At 51.6% G+C, this 23,848-nt stretch overlaps 1 protein-coding gene across 7 annotated transcripts in view; it reads right to left on the bottom strand.

Moving 5' to 3' along the window:
- The window catches only part of SIDT1 (SID1 transmembrane family member 1), a 52,011-nt gene that overhangs the window by 2,734 nt on the left and 25,429 nt on the right, over positions 1-23,848 (bottom strand). For 4 of the 7 annotated variants that reach the window (XM_064142954.1, XM_064142951.1, XM_064142953.1 and 1 more), the window contains 17 exons: positions 23,360-23,403; positions 17,986-18,057; positions 16,947-17,095; positions 16,255-16,328; positions 15,641-15,707; positions 14,950-15,023; positions 14,273-14,396; positions 13,002-13,119; positions 12,448-12,584; positions 10,999-11,107; positions 10,579-10,593; positions 9,771-9,847; positions 7,171-7,217; positions 5,998-6,103; positions 5,575-5,685; positions 4,212-4,325; positions 1,851-3,297 (listed from right to left, as the gene is read on the bottom strand). In XM_064142954.1, coding sequence (XP_063999024.1) covers positions 3,235-3,297; positions 4,212-4,325; positions 5,575-5,685; positions 5,998-6,103; positions 7,171-7,217; positions 9,771-9,847; positions 10,579-10,593; positions 10,999-11,107; positions 12,448-12,584; positions 13,002-13,119; positions 14,273-14,396; positions 14,950-15,023; positions 15,641-15,707; positions 16,255-16,328; positions 16,947-17,095; positions 17,986-18,057; positions 23,360-23,403 — 1,501 coding nt within the window. In that variant the 3' untranslated portion in view covers positions 1,851-3,234. The other 3 variants (XR_010302281.1, XR_010302280.1, XM_064142952.1) reach the window with 2 other exon arrangements.

Here is a 23,848-nt window from a genome sequence, read left to right as displayed (position 1 = left end):
TTTAATTCTTACATTTTCCTGCTTGTTCTGTGCTGTTCTCCACCCTTCTCCAATCTCTCTTCCTCTCTGCCACCACCTTGCTATTTGCACACCGTGCTCATCTCTGCTTAGCTCAGCAAGCCCATATGTTGCTCTTGTACCTCCTACAATGAGACTTCCAACTGCTGTTCAATATTAGGGTTGTTTTTTTTCCCAGCTCCCTATCTAGAGAAGATCCCCAGCTTCCAGGCTAGAAGGAAACACAAGCTTGGAACAAGGTCTCTTGGCAGGTGGAATGTCTAATCATGTGTGTGGCAGGGGAGAAAAAGTTCTCTTGCTCTGCAGCTCACCCATTTTTTATCAAAGCCACTTAATTTTGTCAGATGTCACCACGGAGAGCATTTCCAAAGCCAGACCAACAAAGGAAGTGGGTGCCAGGAACAGATGAGGACCTGTTCCTTTGCCCAGACCTGTCCCAGGCTAATTGGAATATTTTAATGGGAGAAATGAGACCATTGGTTGTGAAAAGAAAATAATGCTGAAGTCTGAGTCATTCACTGGCTTGCTGAGAGGGATAAAAAGACAAAGGTAAATAATCTCCTCCACTTTAGTCTATGTCTCTGGATCTATTTGCTTCCTCTTAACTCTGCTCTATTATCTTTCCATTTATCTTGCCTACCAGAAGACAAGGTAAACGTTGCTGGCTTTTGCTTTCCCAGACAGACAAAAACAGAGGGGGGTGCCCTACTGTGCCTGGCAGGCCACCTGCCTTGGGGAAGGGCTCATGCAAGTTTACTGGCCCGCAGCCCTAGATGGGGGGAGGTGTCTCCCCCTGGCTCCCTCTATCCTAGCTTCTCTGCTTCCTCCTATCCCGTCTTGGGGGGGAGGGCGGGGTGAGAGCTGGTCCAGTGCTCTGCCTCCCTCAAAAGGCAGATTTTTTTCCTTAAAATTTTCAGACGTTAAACAGAACTCCATTTGTGCACCAAGCCTGGAAGTCAAGCCCAAAGCACTGGAATATAATGCAGCACAAAGGGACCACTACTACCTTTTGCATGTTCCTGCACATTCTGCCTGAAGTGAATCATGGAATCAGTCAGCTTGGAGGAGACCTCCAAGCTCAGCCAGCCCAACCTAGCACCCAGCCCTGCCCAAGCAACCAGACCATGGCACTAAGTGCCCCAGCCAGGCTTGGCTTCAACACCTCCAGGGACAGTGACTCCATCACCTCCCTGGGCAGCCCATTCCAATGCCAATCACTCTCTCTGCCAACAACTTCCTCCTAACATCCAGCCTAGACCTGTCCTGGCACAGCTTGAGACTCTGTCCCCTTGTTCTGTTGTTGGCTGCCTGGCAGCAGAGCCCAACCCCACCTGGCTACAGCCTCCCTGCAGGGAGTTGCAGACAGCAATGAGCTCTGCCCTGAGCCTCCTCTGCTGCAGGCTGCACACCCCCAGCTCCCTCAGCCTCTCCTCACAGGGCTGTGCTCCAGGACCCTCACAGCTTTGTCGCCCTCCTGTGGACACCTTCCAGTACCTCAACATCTCTCTTGAATGGAGGAGCCCAGAAGTGTAATGTGTCTGGAGCAGAGCAGCTCCACTTGGGAAGATAACAACCGGCTACCTTTTGTGTCATTCTTCCTGCAGTCCTCTCCAACTCTGCCAAGCAGTGTCTGTTCTTCACTATTTAGCCTCACAAAGGCAATTTGGGCAAGAGAACAAGCAGGTCACCTGCATCTCCACTCAGGAAGCCGTGAATGTCCTAAGGATGAGATCAGCTGGGTGACACTGTTGGGTAGCCTCCTGCTCCAAGTTCTCTCCTTGCTGCTGCTGAGAGCTAGAGCACGAAGAATTCAGATCAACCTGCAGAGCAGATAACCAGGAACATTCCATTTTATTGACCATCTCGACAAACTCCAACTTGGAAAAAAATAAAACACAATTAGTGCAAAACCTTTCTAGGAGACAGACTTCTGGACCGGAAAACTACCAGAGTCTCCTGCTTTGGTAAGCATGAGCGGAAGGAAGCCCTCACACCACTGGGCACGCGCACAGCGACCAAAGGAAAAAGCTCAATTACAAGAATAAGGACATCAGGCTTCAAAGAATACCTTTCAGGTGAAATGAGCAAACCATGTAACACTGGAGGCCTGAAATGATTCACACCTTACTCTTGGTTTTAAATATCTACAAAACTCAGGAATAAGTGCAGGAGACATCTGAAAAAAAAACCAAACTGAATTTGGATGCATAAATTTGGGGAGGAAAGAAGGTTGGTTCAGATCTTTACCTGAAGAGCTCAACTCCAACTGCCTCCAAACTGCCTCCACACTCCCAGCTCACCAGGGAATCTTCCTGGCCAAGTTTGTCTCAAAGCAAACTTGTGGGAGGAGGAAGTCTGAGGCTGCCGAGCAGCCATCCCATTCAGCAAGGCCACACGGCAAGAGCCAAGCAGCTGCCACTGCACAAGGCTGTGGCTTCACCACAGGCTCTCTCTTAGCATCACTTGAGGATAGCACTTCTGGTGGCATGAAGATCATCACACTGCCAACAGCCTGTGTGGGACCACCAGAGGGAAGTGAGGCTGTTTAAGATGTGTGAGGGAGGCCACAGGAGCAAGTCAGGAGGTTTGGGCAGCTCTAGTCCACCATCTCACTCCAACACTGCCTAAGGGTAGGCTTCTTTCTCCTGTCACTGTGGCTCCCCACCAGCTACAGGAGGAGTTTCTCCAACAGAAAACCAACCAGAAAACAGTTGCCCATTGTCACCTCAGTTTGGAGTCCAGTGCTTACTCAGAGGGTGCAGGATAGGAACCAAAGACTCTCCTCACTGCTGCTGAAGGGACTCAGAGCAGCAGCCTTCAGGGTACAGGTACCAGCTGCCAGTGCAGGAGGAACTGTGTTGCCCTTGTCAAGACCACTCACCAGAGAGGAAGTGGAGCACATCAGCAGGGAGGAAGGGAAGGAGAACTCTCAAACACACCTCCTATTTTCTTCCTTTTCTCTGGCTTCAGCACCCACTGCACCTACAAGCCAGAGGGCTGCGGACTGGCCACAGCCACTGGTTCATGCCTGCCCCAGAGGAAAGGAGCAAATGTTGTCCTCCCTCTCAGTCCCACCTCAGTTACTGCTGTATCCCTTCGTGCTTGTTGTGGAATCCAGTTGCATGGCTCCCATGAGGTGGCTGGCCATGGAAGCAGGCCACAGATGCCTTTGGCTGAACAGTTCGGGACACCCCTGTGCCCTCACCCCCCGGGGACTCAGAACACTGGGATCTTGTCCCTGCGCACCGTGTCCAGGTCATCGTCTAGGGTAAGCAGGACCTGTGGAGGAAAGCATAAGGCAGCTTCAGGTTTCACTGGCCAGCCCAAGGATGGGAAGAATGAACAGCTCCCAGTGGTACGTCTTTACAGAGGAACTCCAGCTGGGCCCATATCTCCAGCATGTACAGGAGTCACAACAGCACCCCCAGAGATGTATCATATGAGCTTTGTTTCTGTAATGCTCCCAAGCTAATCACTCCGGCAGGTCACAGCTGGCAGGCAGTTCTGCCTGCAGTGCTGCAAGGACCTGAGCAGGTAATCCTGCCCCAACCACAGTGAAGACACTGCTTATAAGCTGGTCCCTCATCATCAGCCTCTGATGAGCCATCCAGGAGGCAGCACAGTGGGAATTGCTTGCTACAGCTCAGGTAGTGCATGTGTCCCCACAGCTCCTTCACAAACAGCTTGCACCTTGCACAGCTAGGGTCAAGGTGTCTCTTCACTGCCCAAAACACCACACACTGACCCCATTGCTGGGGAAACCTCCACCTTTGTCACCACAGGCCATCAGGCCTGAAAAGAGATACCAAGCAGAAGAGAGCAGGATTCAACTATCAAAATACTAGAAAGCTCAGGAGCGAGCTAAGCTCCACATCAGTGGCACTACTGCACAGGTTAAAGAGAGTTGGATCCCTTGCTGGGGACAAACTCATGAGAGGGTTGGCTGCATTAGCAACCTCTTATGTTCCCTATAGCAGCTGTGTGACCCACATGCCCAGGGACAATTTGAGGCCAGAGGGCAACCAAGGCAAAAGGAAAAAGCCTGAACCCACTGATAAGGAGCATCCCACTGTGAAGGCTAAGCGGCAGAGCAATGCAGAGGAGTTGGGGAACTTTTGTGGGGTCCTAAGGCAGCCACAGCTCTGGGCAGAGAGAGAGGAACAAGGACAAAGAAGAGGCTCATCAGGACTCACCAGAAAGGAGAAGAACAAGGCAGCAGCGGAGAGAAAGTGCCAGACGTCGTGGTCATCAAAGAAGCCCAGCAGGATGCACGGCCGGTTCTTCTCCCGGGACTCTGCTGGAGTCTCCTAGGAGAGCAGGCAGGGCTCAGGACCTGACAGCCACTGGCAGAGGGCCCTTGCTGGCTACACTGCGCCCTCTGGAGATTGTCGTCTTAGGCTGAAAAGAGTTAACGCTCCTGGGGGAGTGGTCTTGACCCTGACCTCAGGTCCTCCTGACCCCTCCCTGGGGGTGAGTCTGAGCCTTACTCCAGGCGTAGTGCTTAGCCCACTCCCGCTTCCTCCCTAGCCCCCTGTAAAACCAGGAGCTTCCTGTTTCGTTCTCTCTTGCCCTGCCTCCCTGCCTGCCAGCACTACCCTCTGGTTCCTGCTGCTCTGTTCCACCCCGTGGCCACCAGGGCGTGAGGTGGACGAGCCCATTGCCATCAATCTGGTTGTGTATATGTTTTGTGTCTTCTTTTCCCTTCCCTATTCCTCTTTGTAACTCCCCTACCTCAAATACCTTTTATTTATTGTTAAAGTTTTCTCTTTAAACTTCCAAACTGAAGTGAGACTGTTTTATCTGGGTGTGTTTTACCTCTCCCTCTCTACATCTAATTCCTGTTCTTTGCAAAAAGGAGAGGGAGAGGGAAAGGCATCCTAGAAATTGTTACTGGTTCTACTAACTAAAACTATAAACTAAAACTAAATCTAGATCTATTAACTAAATTTAAACTAGAACTGAGACACAAATCTCCAAACAGGAGCCAGGAACATTACGGCACTCCTAAACCCAGAGATAGATCTGGGGAGAGCCCTCTGGTCTCCACCTCTGAGGCCCTGCACAGAAGAAGCTGCACAGCCTCCTCTAGACCACCTTCAGCAAGGCTCTTCATTTCCATGGAGATGGACACAGCATCTTGTTTGAAGGCATCCAGCCAGGATTCTAAGAGCCTCCCGTGCCAAAGAGAGCCCTAACAACCCCAAGTGAGTTACTGCCCATTGGACACTTGCTCCAGGGAGAAGTCTTCCATTCAGCACTGGTCAGGATTTGCCCAGTTTTGCTTTCAGATCCCAGCTTCTGCTCCGTCTCCTAGCAAGCACCAGCCGCCTCCAGACCACCTGGGTCACAAGTAGTGTCTCTGCAGCCGTGGGCTTACACTCGTTCTTGGCTCAGCACAGCTTCCCACCCTCCCTGCCCAGTCTGCTTAAGGAGTTAGGGCCTTTCAGCTCCCCAGGAACAGCCCAAGACTCTTCCCCAGCATTTTTTTTGATGCAAAGCAAGCCATGGGAAAGATTACAAGAGATGGACAGAAGGACAGTGAGAGGGGAAGTTTACCTCCCAGCTGCTGAGGTTCTGGAAGAAGAAGTAGAGGGCAGCTGCCCACACTACTGCTGTGGCCACAATGCAGAACAAGGGGATGGGCAGGAGCTTTTCAGAGCTGCGGATCTGCAGGCAGGGACAGGGATGTGACCTCACAATATGCTCCAGTTTCTCCCCGGGCTCAGAGCCGTGCACAGGGCTGCCACATCAGGCTATGCCAGCTGCATTTGTGAAGGGCAATCTGCCCCAGGGAGACACAGCCCAGCCCCCCGAGATGTCTACACAGCATCCTTCCCCAACACCAACACCCCACGCCCCAACAGGGCCCCTCCACGTCCCTCTGCAGCACCAGAGGGACCCAACCTCCAAACCCAATCCAGAAAAGAGGCACACTTGGAAACAGGCACCCCAAAGACAGCTACATCTGCCTCCTTTTACCTTCATGATGATGTAGAAAGCCAGATACAGCAGCAGGTTACAGATAAAGATGCCCAGTATGTAGGAGGCGAAATCCCTGGGCCGGTAGACCAGCCCAAAGATAGCACTGCGAGACAGGGGAGATGGGACATTAGACAGCCCCCTTCAAGGGGACAGGGCCCCCCCAAGGCTGACGGGCGCTTGCTGCTCTTCCCAGAACACAGCAGCGCTGCCACAGCCGCCCAGTCCCGCAGGGGAAATGCCCAGCAGTGCCAGCCAGGCGGGACCGGGGCCAGCCAGGGCGCCCCAGGGCCTGAGGGCAGCAGCTGCACCGATGCCCACGCCGGTGCGAGTGGGCTGCCGCTTGCAGCGCCGGGCTCCGACCGAGCCCCACGGCCGGCCCGGCAGGCGCCGGCAGAGCAGCAGCCGCTCGGCCCCGCGCAGCGCCGGCGCTGCCCGCAGCTCGCTGGCACCCGAGGCCCGCAGCTCGCTGGCACCCGAGGCCCGCAGCTCGCTGGCACCCGAGGCCCGCAGCTCGCTGGCACCCGAGGCCCGCAGCTCGCTGGCACTGCCCGCAGCTCGCTGGCACCCGAGGCCCGCAGCCTCCGCACCCAGTCAGCTGCCGGCAGCGGCTGCCTCCAGCTCCGCAGCAGCGGACAGCGGCAGCCGCTGCAGCCCTGCCGGGCCCGTGCGGGGCCGAGGCCGCTCCCTCTGCCTCCTGCTGAGAAGCAAAGCTTGGCCGTGGTCAGCTGCGGAGAGTGTAGGTCTCATCCGGGAGCTGATCCCTTCATCCACAAAGCTACCGCTGGGCCAGGCTCTGTGACTAACGAGCATCTGTCGAGTCTGCTGCACATCAGCTGTGCCAGAGAGCTCCCAGATGCCCGCACAACACAAGGCAGCAACACAGTACCAGGCCAGATCTTCACCAGCTTGCTCAGAGGCAAGCCATTAGGGACAGCACCAGCTGAAACTCTCAGGGATGCCTCCCGTAGTGTTGCACTGCAGCCCACGGATCTGCCGACCATCAATGCTCATCAGATCAAACCTCTTGCCGAAGTGTGTCAGAAGGACCCCAGCAGAGGTTCATTGTACAGACACCGATGGATGCCCCAGGCACTCCAGGCCGCCTGTGTCGACAGTGAATCTTGCTGCCCGCACGCACAAGTACACAGACAGACACACTCCACTACTCACAAGGACCAGTTGACCAGGTTTCCAACAATGAGCAGCACCATCCTGTCCTGGAAGAAGAGACCTATGGTCAAGAAGGCCAATGGGATCCTGGGGTGTGTTAGGAGCAGTGTGTCCAGCAGATCAAGGGAGGTTCTCCTGCCCCTCTACTCTGCCCTGCTGGGACCTCATCTTGAATACTGCCTTCACTTTTGGGCTGCCCAGTTTCAGAGGGACAGGGATCTGCTGGAGAGGGTCCAGCAGAGGGCTAGGAGGATGATGAGGGAACTGCAGGGCATGGCTGATGAGGAGAGGCTGAGGGCCCTGGGGCTGCTCAGTCTGGAGAAGAGAAGACTGAGAGGGGATTTGATCAATGTTTATCAGTATCTGAGGGCTGCCAGGAGGGGGGGACAGGCTCTGCTCACTGCTCCCTGGCACAGGACAAGCAGCAATGGGTGTAAGCTGCAGCAAAAATAGTCTGCAGTCACCATTAGTCAGCACTACACACACCAAATATGTTACAGTGCTACCAGCTGCTACATGCTAAGTCCAGGTTGGAGTGCTCTGCTTTATGTAGCAAACAGCCAGATCCTTCACAGGCTCACAGGATGTCAGGGGTTGGAAGGGACCCAAGGAGAGCATCCAGTCCAACCCCCTGCCAGAGCAGGACAATCCTATCTAACACAGAGCACACAGGAACACATCCAGACAGGCCTGGAAAGGCTCCAGAGAAGGAGACACTGTTGATCACCACCCTTTGAACTCCACCTTGCAACCAGTTCCTAACCCACCTCATGTCTGCTGTTCCAGCCCACACTGCCTCAGCTTGCTCACTATAATGTCATGGGAGATGGTGTCAAAGGCCTTGCTGAGGTCAAGGTAGACTACAGCCACTGCTTTCCCTGAATCTGCCCATTCAGTTATGGCATCACAGAGTGCTACCAGGTTAGCCAAGCATGACTTCCCCTTGGTAAATCCATGCTGACTACTCCTGATAACCTTCTTCTCTTCCAAGTGCCTTGAGATGCCCTCCAGCAGGAGCTGCTCCATCATTTTTCCAGGGATGGAGGTCAGGCTACCTGGTCTAGAGTTTCCTGGAATTTCTTTCTTGCCCCTTTTGAAGGCTGGAGTGCCATTGGCTCTCCTCCAGTCCTCAGGCACCTCTCCTGTCTGCCATCATTTGGCAAAGATGATGGAGAGTGGAATATGAAACAAAAGAAATGCAAAACTAGGCCTTTGTCTCAGATTCAGGATATCATTATGTAAGAACTTGGTTCCTGCAAACACACGGACACATTGCTCTGCAGGAGCTTTAGCCAGGTGGAAATTGCTCTGGTCCTTGCACATTTGAAGAAAGTGTGGTAAAAAAAGAGACTAATCATTACAAAAGACATGAATGGATGAGCCAGCAATGTGCCCAGGTCATCAAAAAGGCCAACAGCATCCTGGCCTGTACCAGCCAGAGCGCGACCACAGTGTTCAGTTTTGGGGCCCTAACTGCAAGAAAAACATTGAGGTGCTAGAGTGAGTCCAGAGAAAGGCAATAAAGCTGGTGAAGGGTCTGGAGAACAGGTCTCGTGAGGAGCAGCTGAGGAAACTGGGGTTGTTTAGTCCGGAGAAAAGGGGGCTGAGGAAGACCTCTGAAAGGAGGTTGGAGTCAGGTGGGGTGTTGGTCTTTTCTGCCTAGTAACAAGTGATAGGATGAGAGGAAATGGTCTTAAGCTGCACCAGGGGAAGTTTAGGTTGACTATTAGAATCAACTTCTTCACTGACAGGGTTCTCCAACACTGGAAGAGACTCCCCAGGGAGGTATTTGTATCCCCATGCCTAGAGCCATTTTGAAAAGGCAGAGGTGTGGTGCTGAGGGCCATGGCTTAGCACCAGACTTGGTAGAGCTCAACAATGGTTGGACTCAATGATCTTCCAAGGTATTTTCCAACCTCAACAATTCTATGACTTGATGATTCTAAAAAGGATAAGTCTAGCACCTGAGGTCCAGAAAATCCTTTCACTCTTTCCACTGATCTTCTAGTTAGATTCCTTCACTCCCACCGTTTTACAGAAATATCCTTGCACAAAGCAAGGACTGAATGCTTGAAATGGACAGCAGGGGAAGCTCTGGACAGCATCCCACACAGCCACGGAGCTGCACTGCACCCATCTCACCACTCTAGCTGCAGCAGGCAGAAGTGTTCTCTGTGGCATATGTGTATTTATACTTACAGCTGCTTCCATAACCTAGCATTCTCAAGCTGGTCAGGCTTACTTTATGCCTCAGTGCACCAAGTCTGCTTGCAAAACTCAGTCTGGCACTTTATTCATTCAGAGCTGGGAGATGACCATAGAGCTGAAATAGCTGCTGCCTTCCCCAATGAGGCTGCACTGCACCCTTGAACAGATACCTCCAGGGACCAAGAGCAAAGGCAGATCCTATCGTGCTTCTATCACCTTTGCTGTTGTGTTTTATTCACCAAACCTAAGATCAGGAGAGGCCTGGAGGTGGGGGTAAACCTCTCCAGCAGAGAGAAGGAAGCAGGGAGAACCACTTCTTTCAAATAGTCACACTACCTCCCTCTGCACCTTGCCTAGAGAACGAGCCACAGCTGAGCCGAGAAGTCACCTACCATGTACATCGGCCGACTGCACTGCTGGATACAGTCTGTGTACAGCACCATCGCTGCCCGCCGGAATAGCCCCAGGTCTGCCAAAGGAGAGGGTAAAAAGCCAGAACAGGCAGAGTGAGATCCAAGGTGCCTACGAGGCAAAACACTGACACCCACAAGCTGACAGAGGAGCCATCCTGCATGGGGCCCAGGTGTGTACCCCCATTTTTCCCCCTCTGGGAGCAGTCTGTGCTGAGCAGAAGGGCAGACACAGATGGCATTTGGCTAGAACAACAGCTTAAAAACAATGAGTGAAAAGAAATCATAACTTAAAAATCCTCTCAACACTAGCACTGCCCAGAAGTCAAATAAGCCCTGTCTGTAAGAGCAGACAGGCTGGCTTGGCAACCATGTCTCTGGAAGAGATGTGTGTGTGGGAAGCACCTTCCATGGAACAAGCTGCCACAGCAAGGAGACAGCAGAAGCAGATCTTAAAGCCCTTAGGGTGTCCTGGTGGGGCAGAGCACACTCAAGACACTCCTGCTTTCAAAATCATTGCAGAAGCTTGTCTGGAGAGTAGAGCTGGACAGACAGGCATGCACACACAGGCTCCTCTTCAGCCACACATGTGGACTCGATGAGCCTCTTGCACCATGACTGCTCCCTGTGCTGTATCCCCCCCTTTCCTGCCAAAGAAAATCAGTGCCACTGACAAACTGAATTCTTTTCTTAAGGGCCAGTACTAGGTAGCAGACAAACATCCCCAAACATCCACACATGCCTGGCTGTTCTGACACTTCAGAGGAAAATGAGAGCTGTTGACCGTTACCTGAGTCAGGGCCATCTGAGGCAGGCAAGAGCAGAAGAGGAAGGAGAAACACGTTTGTAAGCAGAGCACAGGAGCCAGGCTCCCCACCAGACCCTCTGGCCCCTCACCCCCATGACAGAATTTTACACAGCTCACTGTTCTGAGCACAGTGCTAGGGAGAGCTGAAGGTGATAGGCACATTCCCTCAGAGTCCAGTTCTTCTGCCACTGCAAAGCAGACAGGGCCTGCTGACTCCCATGGGTCTGGGAAGCAGCAGAAGGACTTCAGAGGCCAGGAAGAGTATTAGACAGATGAGAGGACAGGAAAACCAGAACACAAGCACAGGGGACTGTGCTGACAGGTGCATGCACAGGGGGCTCGCACAGTGAGGACAAGGATACACCTGCACACCCAGAGCAGGATGCTTCAGTCAGTACTTACCTATCTTGAAGCGGCCCATGTAGTATATTTGGGTGCTGAGAGCCAGGGAGGCTAAAACATGGATCAGGGAGAAAATCACCCACAGCCACATGTCATTTTTCCCAAACACCTAAGAGCAAAGACACATCAAAGGCAAAACTGAAACCTGCTGTTGTCGGCAGGCGAGGCCTCTCCTGCTCTCTACCCCCACAGAGCACTTAGACAGCGTGGGCACAGAAGAGAAGCCTCCCAACCTTCCCTTCGGACAAGGATGGTAGGTTTAAAGGATGGCAGCTGGCCCAGGGAGCAGAAATGCAGAACTCCCAGCTCCTTGCACGCTCTCTGCTGAACTGGGCAGCAGCTCTCTGGCCAGGAGCTGGATTCTTGCAAAGGCAGGAAATAATTCAACAGGCAAGGGAAAGAGCAGAAAAGCTGCCTCCAGATGGACGGAACAAGGGAGACATGCAGCTTGTAAGCTCCACTGAACAGCTTCAAGGGAGACATGCAGCTTGTAAGCTCCACTGGACAGCTTCAAAGCTTCCCACAAGAAAACACCAGTGTTTTGAAACCAGGCTTGCAGATCTGCCACAGCTCCCAGCATGTTCATCGAGAGACCCAAGCTCATCAGCTGCTCCGGCTTGCCTTACAGTCTCCTGTCCAGAGACCTTCACAGCATCAACTAGTATTCTGCATTCTGTGTGGCAAAAAGGGGCTGCCAATCAGCCCACTGCGATGTAGCTGCTAGTTCCCAGTGAGAATTCAGTGGATTTTGCCTGGTTATTACTGAATTAAAATAAGTCCTTCAAAAGAAGAGAAGCTGAGACCTCCAAAGTGGAACAGGCTGGGAATTCAGGCAAGCCCAGCTCAGTACTTGCTGAGCAAACAGACAAAGCTCTGTAACTAGTCTGACCGGTTGGTGACTACTGGTGCACAAGAGTGGCCCTGGTGACCCCTAATCCAGTGCCCTTCTATAAGCAAGTACTTTGGAAACTTGCCTGGGATCTCCCCAGACATTATTATAGCCATTCCTCCTTTCAAAGATAGGAAGGCCAACTGCAGGAGCCGTACTCAGCAGCACAGAGTTTTCCCAGGGGAGGAAGAAGCACAAGTGATGAGGTAGAGGACACCTGTCTTGGAACCTCTGCCAACCTCATCCTCCAAGGTGAGCTACCACACATGAGACCATCTGAGTTCTTGGATGTATTGATTTCTTCTTGGAAAGGAAGCCACGTGGTAGACAGAGTCCAAAAAGAAGCAGAGCAGTTTTCTCTAAACAAGCTATTCCCCTCCCTGCAAACCTAGGGGAAGGGAGGAGGAAAGCCCAAGAGTATTAGGAATTCAAATGGTAGCAGCAGCTTAGCAGACTCATCCTACCCTGCTGCTCCCCCCAGTCATTTGCCCTCTTAAGCTATGTTCCCAGCTGTACCATGGCCTTCCCAGAGGAGCAGGTAGCTAAAGAGGGAGCCATACCACTCCAAGGACAGCCAGGCAGATCACCACAGCAAAGGAGGCGTAGGCAGAGTAGGCACTGGCATTGATGTCTGGGTGGCGCGTCTGGTAGAGCTTGAGCATGCACAGTCCTGCGATCATGTACATGAAGGAGGTGTCTGTGGAGGGAGCACAACACAAACAGTGAGGACAGGTACCCCTAGCAAGCTGAGAAAGTTCTTCTGAGTGCATATAAACAAGCACAGCAGCAAGGTCAAACCCAAGGCTGGCTGGCACCAATGCCTGATGCTGCACTACATGGTACAGCACTTGGCAGCATGTTCAAGTGCAAGGTCCTGCATCTGGGTTGAGGCAACGCCAAGCACAAATCCAGGCTGGGCAGGGACTGGCTGGAGGGCAGCCTTGAGGAGAGGGACTTGGCGTCACTCGCCAGCATCCAAAGCCTCATTGCCTCCTGAGCACGCCTCAGAACAGAGAGACTCCAAGGAGGGTTGCAAGGATAGAGGGATGGGAAAGGCCAACAACCATGGCAAATCCATGCTCCAGCTCAGAAGGTAAAAGGAAACTCAGCTTACCAAACTGGAAATTGGAGTAATTAGGGCAGACATGGTAACAGGCGCTGAGCACCCCTTCCATCATCAGAGCAATTCCCATGGCATAGAAGAGGCCAAAATGCTTTGGGATCCCGTAGTCCTAGAAGAGAGCAGAGCTACCCAGTAAGCACCCTCAGTGTTCTGATGACAGGCAAGCTTCCATGCCCTACCACTTCATCCCTCCTAACCCCTGCGACACTTCCTGCAGCCATCGGTGCAGCATGGCACACTGCAGCCACAGGCTCAGTGTTTAGCTATGTTGCATAGCCAGCTGAATCCACAGGCAGCAGACCTAAGGTAACCACACAGAAACTTCACTAGTGAAGACCTCAGGACCTCAGTGTCTTGGTACTGACATCTTAAGACTCAGCTCTGTACATTGTACACCCTGCCCAAAACTGAGAGCACTGGGGATCCAAAACAGCAACGCTGCTCTTGTCAGCAGGGGGTTAAAAGCATCTGAGGAACAGAGCCCATCAGCCTAGGTGAGAAGGCCTCTCCACTGCAAACTGGCTGAGGCCTCACCTGAAAACCATAAGCAGCAGACCCTCAAAACCACTAAGGCCTTTAATTGCTACCAAGCTGGTGAAAAAAGCTGTTTATCTTCAGAAGCCACCAGCACCACTGCCCACAGGGCTGCAGGCCTCTCCATTTCCTCCCAGAGGATAACTGCAGAAACTGGCCACAAGCAGCTCTGCTTCAAAGCTAGAGGCAGCCAACTTCCTCTGGGTTATCACAGGCAGGTCTATTCCCAGAGGACAACTGTAGAAACTGGCCACAAGCAGCTCTGCTTCAAAGCTAGAGGCAGCTAACTTCCTCTGGGTTATCACAGGCAGGTCTATTCCCTCTTGCTAACAGGAGTGCCAAGAAGGAACTCTTAAATGTATAATGCAAATCAAACCTCACTATAAATCAAAGCATCTTGGGACACTTCCATTGTCCCATTTCCTTCTCAGCGAGCACTGGGGGAAACACCACAGTCATGGGAGTCATTCCTCCACTCATCTCTCTGCCTTCACAAGCCCAGGCTGAATTAAGGCAGCAGCATGGACACACTGCAAGTGGCAAAGTACTGGGCTGTGAGTCATAATACATAAGTGTGCCATATGGGCTCTTCTCAGTGGAGGGAAAAACGGGAGGATTCAGTTCTCCAGCAAGGAAGGCAAATGGAGACCCACTGTGTGTCACTCTGGTTTTCAAGTTCTCCTTTGCTTTCCTCTTTCCCCTCAGCCTCATGCATCCATGTTTCCTACCAGGGTATAGATATCTTTCAACTCCATAGCCCGCCGGTGAAGAATGTTTCTGCGCAACACAATGAGGAGGAAGAGAAATCCCAGCAGCATGTGGCCCACGTTGCTGAGGATGTTGTTGAAGGCACTGTAGGGCAAAAAGAAGATTTAAAATAAAGGCAGCACAGCAGCAGGAAGCTGAACCCTTGGCCACAACAAACTGAATCCATTTTGCTCTCCTCCTCCACCATTTTCCACCTCAGCAACTTCCAAACACTTGCTAATTACACCCTGGATGAGAAATTCACCTGCCCCAGGAGATTTAAAACTTTCTCCACAAGACTCCCAAAGTCTTTGCACTCCCATTTTAGTTCAAGAAATGCTGCACTGGAATGATTGATCTGAACTTCTTTGCTGCTCTTTGGATACAAGTGAAAGTGTCCAAAAAAGCACAGGAACACCTCACTGCTGTGTCATAGATTTACTAGGGGAACCCAGGTGCCATATGTTCTTGGGTGTATGCATCCCTCTGCAACAGAAAGCCACTGCTGAGTAAAACAGAAAGCTCAAGAGTTCTGAAATCTCAGTGGTCTCATCAACACAGCTACTGTGAGCTGGCAAGGATAAAACCGTGACCTGAGCACAGCACGAAGACTCAGTAGGCAGGAGACAATAATGCAGCGACTGCTGTGCTCGCTCACCTCAGCACTCCAAGGGGATGAGCACACAGAAAGTTGTAGTAGCAGATGTCTTGATTGCCTGTCACATTTACTACCTGGACAGAGAGGAGGTGAGAGATCAGATATTAGTAAATCCTCCCTGTTCTGGGAGATTTGCTTCATGCAAACACTTGATGTAGGCAAGGGTGTGCCAGGACACCTCTAGATCCAGCACAGGCATAGGGAGATAATGACATCTTCAAATGAAGCTCTTAGGAGGGGTTAAGATGTTGCCATACACCATAAACCTGACAACTGTCTTCAGAGAAAACAGTGTGCTCTCTGCCCCACTAATAATAGATCTGCTTGCAGACATCTGATTAAGAGCAGGACAGTAAGGACAGGGAGAAGGGAGGAGGAATCACTCACATCACATCAAACCCTACTTGCTTTCAGTTGTCTTCCAGAGATAACAGCATATTCCTCCTGTCTCTAAAGTGAAACAGGCCCCAAGTGAGAAATCAGATGAGCAGGAAGACAGCTACAGTCCTGCTTCCCAAGTGAAAAAAGTGCAGAACTGCAAGCTCAGTGAGCCAAGCCAGCAGCAACACTCAACACGTGGTGCAGAGAGAGAGTAGCTAAGGCACAGCTAAGGGTGATCCCAGCTTCACACAGAACAAGTTGAAAGGCAAAAAGACCCAGGTACAGGTGACAACCGCAGAGCCCGACGCACCGTCTGGTAAGTGATGACAAGCTGGATGACTGGCAGGGCATAAAACACTGCAATGGTGATGATGTTCCTGCAGAGGAGACAGTAAGAGCAGTTGCACACACCATAACATCTGGTGCACACCCAGGACAGAGCCCCAGTGCTTGTGGAGAAAGGTGTACAGCCCAGCGCCTAAGGGCACAGGCCCCCACCCCAGCTGGAGCTTTGTATCTCTGGTTATGATCTGCTGAAGCAGAAGGGCAAATGTGATAAGAAAACCAGGAGGCAAATGCTAACAATGTAAGAAAAGCCAAGATGTGGAACACAAACTTGTGCATTGGAGTGCCAACCTCTCCCCTCCCCCAGAATGTTCCAGCACACCAGTTGCTACCATGCATTAAAGCAGTGATGCAAACCAGAAGCTACTTCCAGGGCCATGTGTGCAAGGGCTCACAAACATTCTCATTTGAGGTAGGTGGTATCTGTAGTTACTGGTTGGAACTGACTCAGAGCATGTAACAGCATTGCTCCAAGAATACCATCGGGTCCAAAGTGTAGTTCTGAAAGGCATGTGGGCCAGCTCCACAACCAGAGAGCAGGTCCAGAGTTTGGCCCTTACCAGTTTGTCCTCTCCTTACCAGAAATAGATGTTGTATTTTTTGCTGACAATCCTCCGGTCCTTCCTGGACAAGTCTGATAGATAGAGGAAGACCTGAAACATCAGTGGGTGGGGAAAGAGGGAAGACAAACACAAAAGAGCTAAAGAAGACGACACAAGCTAGTGGAAGATGCCTGTGTATCTGGACAATAGGCAGCTTGGTGCTATCTGGATCATTTTCTTCTGCACAATGAGCTCATTGAGTCCCCGAGTCTACAGGAAATTGTGCTGGCCTAAGGTTAATCCTGCCTGACAATCCTGGTGGCCTTTTGTGGACAGGTCACAACATTCACAGACGAGGGGAGAGCTACTGACAGCATTTACCTGGACCTGAGCAAGGCCTTTGACACTGTCCCGCACAACATCCTGGTCTCCAAGCTGGTGACACATGGGTTTGATGGGTGGAGCACTGGGTGGATACAGAACTGGCTTGATGGCCACATCCAAAGAGGGGTTGAGGCCCCATGGCTGGAGGTGTTTGAGGCCAGGCTGGCTGAGGCTGTGTGCAGCCTGCTCTAGGGTAGGGTGTCCCTGGGCATGGCAGGGGGTTGGAACTGGCTGCTCCTTGTGGTCCCTTCCAGCCCTGCCTGATTCTGTGATTCTAAACTTAAACTCCTGGCAAATGACCAGTGATGGTGGTGGCCCAGGCGTGTCCATGACCCAGTGCTATACCTTAGTGCGGATGACATTCTTATCACTTTCAATTTCTGGCATGGTGTCAAAGTCACTCTCCTCCTCCACAGAGCTGTCTGTGTCATAACCAGCTGGTGGCTTGAGCTCAGGGGAAGACAACTGGCGTCCACCACTGGAGCTTGATTCATCTGAGGCAGACCAAGGGAAAAGAAACAAGCAGAGTAAAGGGTAAACCCCCTCCACACAGCACAGAGAAAGCTGACTGATTCTATTCTGCATCTGAGCGTCAGGGCTGTTTTTACACCACAGTGAGCAAATGCATCCTCAGCAGGGACCAAAGATTACAGAGAAGCGCTCTCCTCTCTTACTTGAGCAGCTGCCTCACACAGCCCTGGACCTGCCCTGCCTCACCCTTTAGCTGCAGGCTGCCCAGATTATGCCCACAAGACCACAGTACTGAGCTATTCAACACCAGTCCTTCCACAGAAGGGAGAACTGTTGCAAGGTGACCAAAATTACCCCACCAAGGTAGGCATTTCCCATTCATCTCAGATTAGCAGGACCTTAGTGAGGCTTTTCTCCTCTCTTGCCAGGGTGTGACTCACCTGTTGACAGTGTGACATTTCTTGTCTCCTAGTGAAGCACCAATTCTGCCCTGCCCTGTGGCACGTAACCCTTCAGCCTGCCAGTGATAGGCATGCCTTGTTCTAAAGGCAGGCTTGAGGAGCTAATAAGACTCTTAGAAGCTTGGTTGGAAGGGACCTTTGCCAGTTCCTAGTCAACCTCCGGTCTGAAGCAGCATTGTCACCAACATTTACCAGGTGACTCTGGCTTCATCCAGCTGAACATTCCCAACAGCAGACCCTGTGCACTTCTTCCAGAGGTGTGGCACCTTTCAGATGCAGATGTTTTGCCCTAAATTGCAGCCTGAACCTCCCAATACTAAAAAAGGTTTTTTTCAAGTAGTTAGAAGCTGCTACTAAAGCAGCTTGCAGCTTTATTCCCTTCTGGCTTTAGAGTGCCCTCCTCTGCCCCAGACAGAACATTTCCTGTGCCCCATTTGTGGAAGATACCGTACCAATAGCACCATAGCTGCTTCCCTCGGGGGTGCTAGCTGTGATGGGGTGAGAAGTTGTCATAATCTCAGATCCTGCAACAGAAACAGACCCAAAAGAGACAGTGAGTTGCAGGTCAGTGCTTCAAAATTACATCTCAGCAGAGAAGACAAGCAACTTGAAGAGCTTGAGGGACTTGGGAAAAGCAACGTTTCTCCAAACAGATGGCAGTCTCCCTCTAGAGCTTAGAGCACAGAAAGGGAAACCCTTGCTTTGGAACATTAAGCTAACCCTTTCCCTTCACTCCTCTCCCCAGGCTACTGGTTCCACTCCAGCCTGAACCTCCCTCCAGCACACCCTGTAGGGATTACATTATGGGGCTGCAAGACTTGGCAAGTTCTAGTGCAAGTCTTGTGATAGTCAGAGCACCCTTCTGAAGCTCCACTTCTTTTCCTTCTGCCTTCTGGTGCACTGATCTGTTCCAACACTATCCCTCCAGCTATCCTCTGATCAGTCATAGACACCCATTGGCAAGACAGCTGCTGCACAGTTTTAACCAAGCAAGGAGGAAGAAGAAAATGACCCATGCAAAAAAGTGGTGACCATCTTGTGCTGATGACAAGAAGGGCAAGCCTTTGAGGGCTAGGTTTTCACCTTGCCTCACCTCTCTTCAAGTGTGTCTTCACCTTGCCTTCTGCTCACACACCTGAAGTGAGGTGGGCTGCACCTCCCAGTCAGGTTGCACCGGACCTTTCCCCTCCTTTTCCTCCTTCACATTCTCTCCTTCTGCTTCTGGAGAGTTGGGTGGAGAGGAACCTAATGAAATTCAACCAGTACAAGCATAGAGTCCTACACCTGGGCAAGAACAACTCCATGCACCTGTGCATGGTTAAAGGTCGACCTACTGGAAAAAAAGATCTGTGGAGAGAGGAGTCCTGGTGGGCACTAAGTTGACCAGAAGACAGCAAATGTGCCCTTGCAGCAAAGAAAGCCAATGGTACCCTGGGGTGCATTAAGAAGAATGTGACCAGCAGGGCAAGGCAGGTTCTCCTGCCCCTCTATTCAACCATAGTGAGGCCTCTTCTGGAGGACTGTATCCAGTTCCAAGCTCCTCAGTTGAAGAGAGACAAGGAACTAGTGGAGAGAGAGTCTAACAGCAGGCTATAAGGATTAGGAAGGGAACAGAACATCTCTCTTATGAGGCAAGGCTGAGAGACCTGGGGCTGCTTAGCCTGAAGGAAAGAAGGCTGAGAGGGGTTTTTAATCAATGTTTAAAAATGCCAGAAGGGTGGGTGCTAAGGAGATGAGGCCAATCTCTTTTCGCTGCTCCTCAGTGATAGGACAAGGGGTAACAGGCACCAACTGGAAGACAGGAAGTTGTTCTTCAACTTGAGGCAAACCTTCTTTCTGCAAATGTGCTGGAAGCCTGGACCAGGCTGCCCAGAGAGGTTGTGCAGTCTCCTCTGGGCTCTTTTAAAATATGCCTGACGTGTTCCTGTGCAACATACCCTAGGTGAAGCTGCCTTAGCAGCATGGTTGGACTAGATGATCTCCAGAGGTTCCCTCCAACCCATGGCAGCATGCAAACATAGCAAGACCCATAACCAGATGAATTCTCTCACAGCTGTCAATGAACTGTCTCCCCAAAGAGGAAGGAAACAAGAGCAGTAGGATCAGGACCATGTCTCCCAGTGGTGACAAACAGGTTCAGCTGCTTGTAAAGCCTCATTCTTGCAACATCATGTGGTCAGTCAGTAGCAAAGTATAGGATATGGCACAGAAAGCCAAGCAACTTTCCTGCAGCCTGGCAATGGCCTGGCTTCCCAAGCTGCATCTCTGGCTTCCCAGTATTTGATCTGTCCCACACCATCAGGCACAGGCAGAGTCCTCTCTCCAGCGTGCGTGACATCCCTTCAGCCCTGAGCTGGGAACAGCAGGAGGCTGCTGCAGAAGTTCCACCTTCAGTTCGTCACCGATCGTACAATCCTCCCTGTCCTGTGGCAGCTTTTCCTGTTGCTTTACAGCCATTTGGAAACCCAGGCCACAGTGAAGAGGCTGACAGAAGCACTTCCCCATGTCCATGGCACCAAGGCACATGCACAACTCCAACTCTTGCCAGTCCTGTCCCACAGGGATGCTTCCCTCTTATTTTAGGCCAAGCTTTATGTTTTCCAGTGACCTGTCAACCTTCTCTCTCAAGTAACCAGGGAAAGATCTAAATCTGGACAAAGCAGGGACACTAAGGAGGAGAGGTGCTTTGCCCTGTCCCTCACAACTACTTCAGATCCAGCTCACCCACTAATTTCTGTCCCAATTCCCAGTGTGCAAATGAGTCAGCAAAGTAAATGTACCACAATAGGCGTGGTTCCCCCAGCCCTTGCTGATAGTGATGATGTGGCATGGGACATGGGACACGTGGAATGGGACACGTGCCATGTGATTTAAAGAAAAACTAACCACAGAATCTGGGCATAAAGAGAGGTGACAGGAGCAAAGAGGCACGTGGAGCTGAAAGCTATTCACAGACAAAGGGCACAGATAGATTGCTCAGAATGTTTATCCACACTTTCTTAGTGGGGCAGGGGAAAGGAAACTGGAGTGATCAAGAAGCCAAGATTCAGTTCTTCTCTGGAGGAAGAGAAATTCCAATGGGTGGGAAATTCCAATAGCCTGGAGCACAGCCCTGTGAGGAGAGGCTGAGGGAGCTGGGGGTGTGCAGCCTGCAGCAGAGGAGGCTCAGGAGTGACCTCACTGCTGTCTGCAGCTACCTGAAGGGAGGCCGTAGCTAGGTGGGGTTGGGCTCTGCTGCCAGGCAGCCAGCAACAGAACAAGGGGACAGAGTCTCAAGCTGTGGCAGGGCAGGTCTAGGCTGGATGTTAGGAGGAAGTTGTTGGCAGAGAGAGTGATTGGCATTGGAATGGGCTGCCCAGGGAGGTGGTGGAGTCTCTGTCCCTGGAGGTGTTGAAGCCAAGCCTGGCTGGGGCACTTAGTGCCATGGTCTGGTTGCTTGGGCAGGGCTGGGTGCTAGGTTGGGCTGGCTGAGCTTGGAGCCATCTTCCAACCTGGTTGTTTCTATGATGGGGAAAAGACTGCAAAAAAAACCCAGCATGCCCTGGGTGATCTGGAGGACAGGGAAGATCCTAATTACCATTTTATAGGTGTTAGTCAGATACACCTTTGAAGAGACACAACGGAGAAAGAAACAGCATGTGGGGAGGATGTGGATCCCCAGAGGACAGGATGCGGCTGCGATATGCAGTGTCGGGCGTTTGAAGGTGGCCTAGAGTACAGGGAGAGGAGAGGTCACAGGAGGAGCAAGTGCCTCTGGGAGGATCCCTGTAAACTGTGAAGGAACTGCACTCCTCTGGTTTTTCAGTGATGCTGTTCAGCAGTCTTCCCTACCCAGGAACCTCTGACTCTTGCACTTCATGTGTAGGGCCCTTCACCTGGGGAAGAATAATCTCATACACCAGAACCAGTTAGGGGTTGGTCTGCTGTAGAGCTGCTCTGCAGAGAAAGGGCTGGAAGTCCTGGTGGAGAGCAAGCTGACCACAAGACAGCAATGCACCCTTCTGGGCAAGAAGGCCCATGGTATCCTGGGGTGCATTAAGAAGAATGTGGTCAGCAGATCCAGGGAGGGTCTCCTTCCCCTCTACTCAGCCATAGTGAGGCCACACCTGGAGTACTGTGCCCAGTTCTGAGGTCCCCAGTGCAAGCAAGACAGGGAACTACAGGAGAGAGTCTAACAGGGCCACAGAGATGGTTAAGGGACTGGAGCATCTCTTAGGAGAGGCTGAGTGAGCTAGGGCTGTTCAGTCTGGAAAAGAGAAGGCTTCTCTGGAGGCTCTCAAAACCTGCTTGGATATGTTCCTGTGCATCCTGCCCTGGGTGAAGCTGCTTTAGCAGCACAGTGGGACTAGATGATCTCCAGAGGTTCCTCCCAGCACCCACCACTCTGTGATTCTCTGCCATCCTGGTCTGTAACGAGCACATCATCTGTGCCCTACAGCGTCTTTGGGAACTTTCCAAGCACTAGAATTTAACTTCCACATTTCCCAGGGCAGCGTGGAAAGACAGCGTCTGAGCTGCGAGTTCAGTACATGAACTGCCAGCTGCAGCACAAGCATAACTTCTTTGGGCTTCTTGTCTCACCAGGCCAAGACTGTGCCTCTTTGCCTTAGACAGTGATCCCTTGTCACCACCATGGATCTCTTCCAGGGCCTTGGCCAAGTCCCTTCAGTTTCCCCAAACTCCTCAACGCACAGGCCCTTCCTATTCCTCCAGTGACCTAAGACCTGCTCTTGTCTTACAGCTGGATCTATACCAAATGACTTATAATAAGACTATTTTAAAGCATATTTTTACAGTCCTCTGATCATTTGCTTGTGAAGCAAACCTTTCACACACATTCCACATAGAGAGATGCATGTATGGATCCTACTGGGTGAAGAAGCCACGCTCTGAAGAGTCCCCAGATCCTCAGCAGAAATATTAACTCGAGTCATATCAAGTCAGAGTGAAGTTCTACTGCAGACCATTTAAGTACAGATCACCTAATACTGGCATGCTTATCTGGGGGTATGCAACAGATCAGACAGACTGAAGAAGATGGAGACTAAAAAAAAGGGGAAAACACCAAGACCTTTTCAATGCTGCCAAAGTGTAGCATATTCCCTTTCCCCAAGAGAGAGCTACAAGTGATGACTCCTTTATCCTCAGACCAATGCTTTGAGCTACTTTGCAGGCACCAAATATTTAAACAAAAAAACCCAGTCAGCCTCCCACACTTTTCCAGAAGGCAGTGCCCTCAACCCCTACATCCACAGAGCAAAAGCTTCCATCTTGCACTGGTGGCCTCTTAGATGCAGTTTTGTTTTCATAGCACAGAAATCTGCGGCACGTCAAAATGTGGGTGCAGCAGAAGGCAAACCTGACCCTGTGCCGAGGGAAATGCAACACCACTACCTAGCTGCATTAGAACCTCAGCCACTTGATTGTCTGCAACTCAGTTAACAACATATCAAAGTATTAGAGACCCCATGCTTAAACCAGCCAGGAGATCTTACAGTGCCTTGCTTAGAAATTGACAGACTTGGCACCAGGAATGTTAGCCTGTAGCCAAGGCTAGCCAAGGTTTGCCCTTCCTCCCCCCACTAAAAGCCAGCTCTTCAAGGAAGGATTCAGGATCATGTTCTGGGCAACCTGCTTCAAATGCCCTCGTGTGAGGGAGGGGAGGAAGCTCTAACATATTTCTTCAGCACCAGAGACCATGTGGCACATGTGCGGGGAAGAAGGCTTGAGAGGACAAAAGGTCCCTGACCGACAGCCCTGCCCTTGCCTGGCCTGAGTCCTGTGACGGTCGTGTAAGGCTGTCACACACCAGAAGAGTGACCTTACCATCCTCGCGACGCAATCTCCCAGATGAAGCCTTCCTCTGAACCCTGAAAAACAGAACAGGCAGCACCCATGAGACAACCTGCAAACATCACCACCTGCCAGCCACAGCAGGTGGACACCACTGGCATACCTCCAACCAACCAAACCCAAAGCAAAGCAAAGCAACGACAACAAAACAAGAAAAATACTGTTTGGACTAGACAAGGCTCAGCCAAAACTGCTTGGTGTCCATCTCTCTGATTTCCAAAATAGGGGCATTTCTACCCCCTCAAGTGCTCACAGAGGACTGTGACACTAAGCTGTGTGGTGCAGCAGACACATTGGAGGGCAGGGATGTCATCCAGAGGGACCTGCACAGGCTGCAGAGGTGGGCAAAAGCCAAACTCATGAGCTGCAACAAGACCAAGTGCAAGGTCCTGCAGCTGGGTCGAGGCAATGACAAGTACAACTGCAGGCTGGGCAGGGACTGGCTGGAAAGCAGCCCTGAGG

This window comes from Pogoniulus pusillus, chromosome 5 (assembly GCF_015220805.1).
Source record: "Pogoniulus pusillus isolate bPogPus1 chromosome 5, bPogPus1.pri, whole genome shotgun sequence".
Classification (NCBI taxonomy): domain Eukaryota; kingdom Metazoa; phylum Chordata; class Aves; order Piciformes; family Lybiidae; genus Pogoniulus; species Pogoniulus pusillus.
The sequence above is the reverse complement of the archived record's forward strand: the minus strand, read 5'-3'. Positions and strand labels throughout refer to the sequence as shown.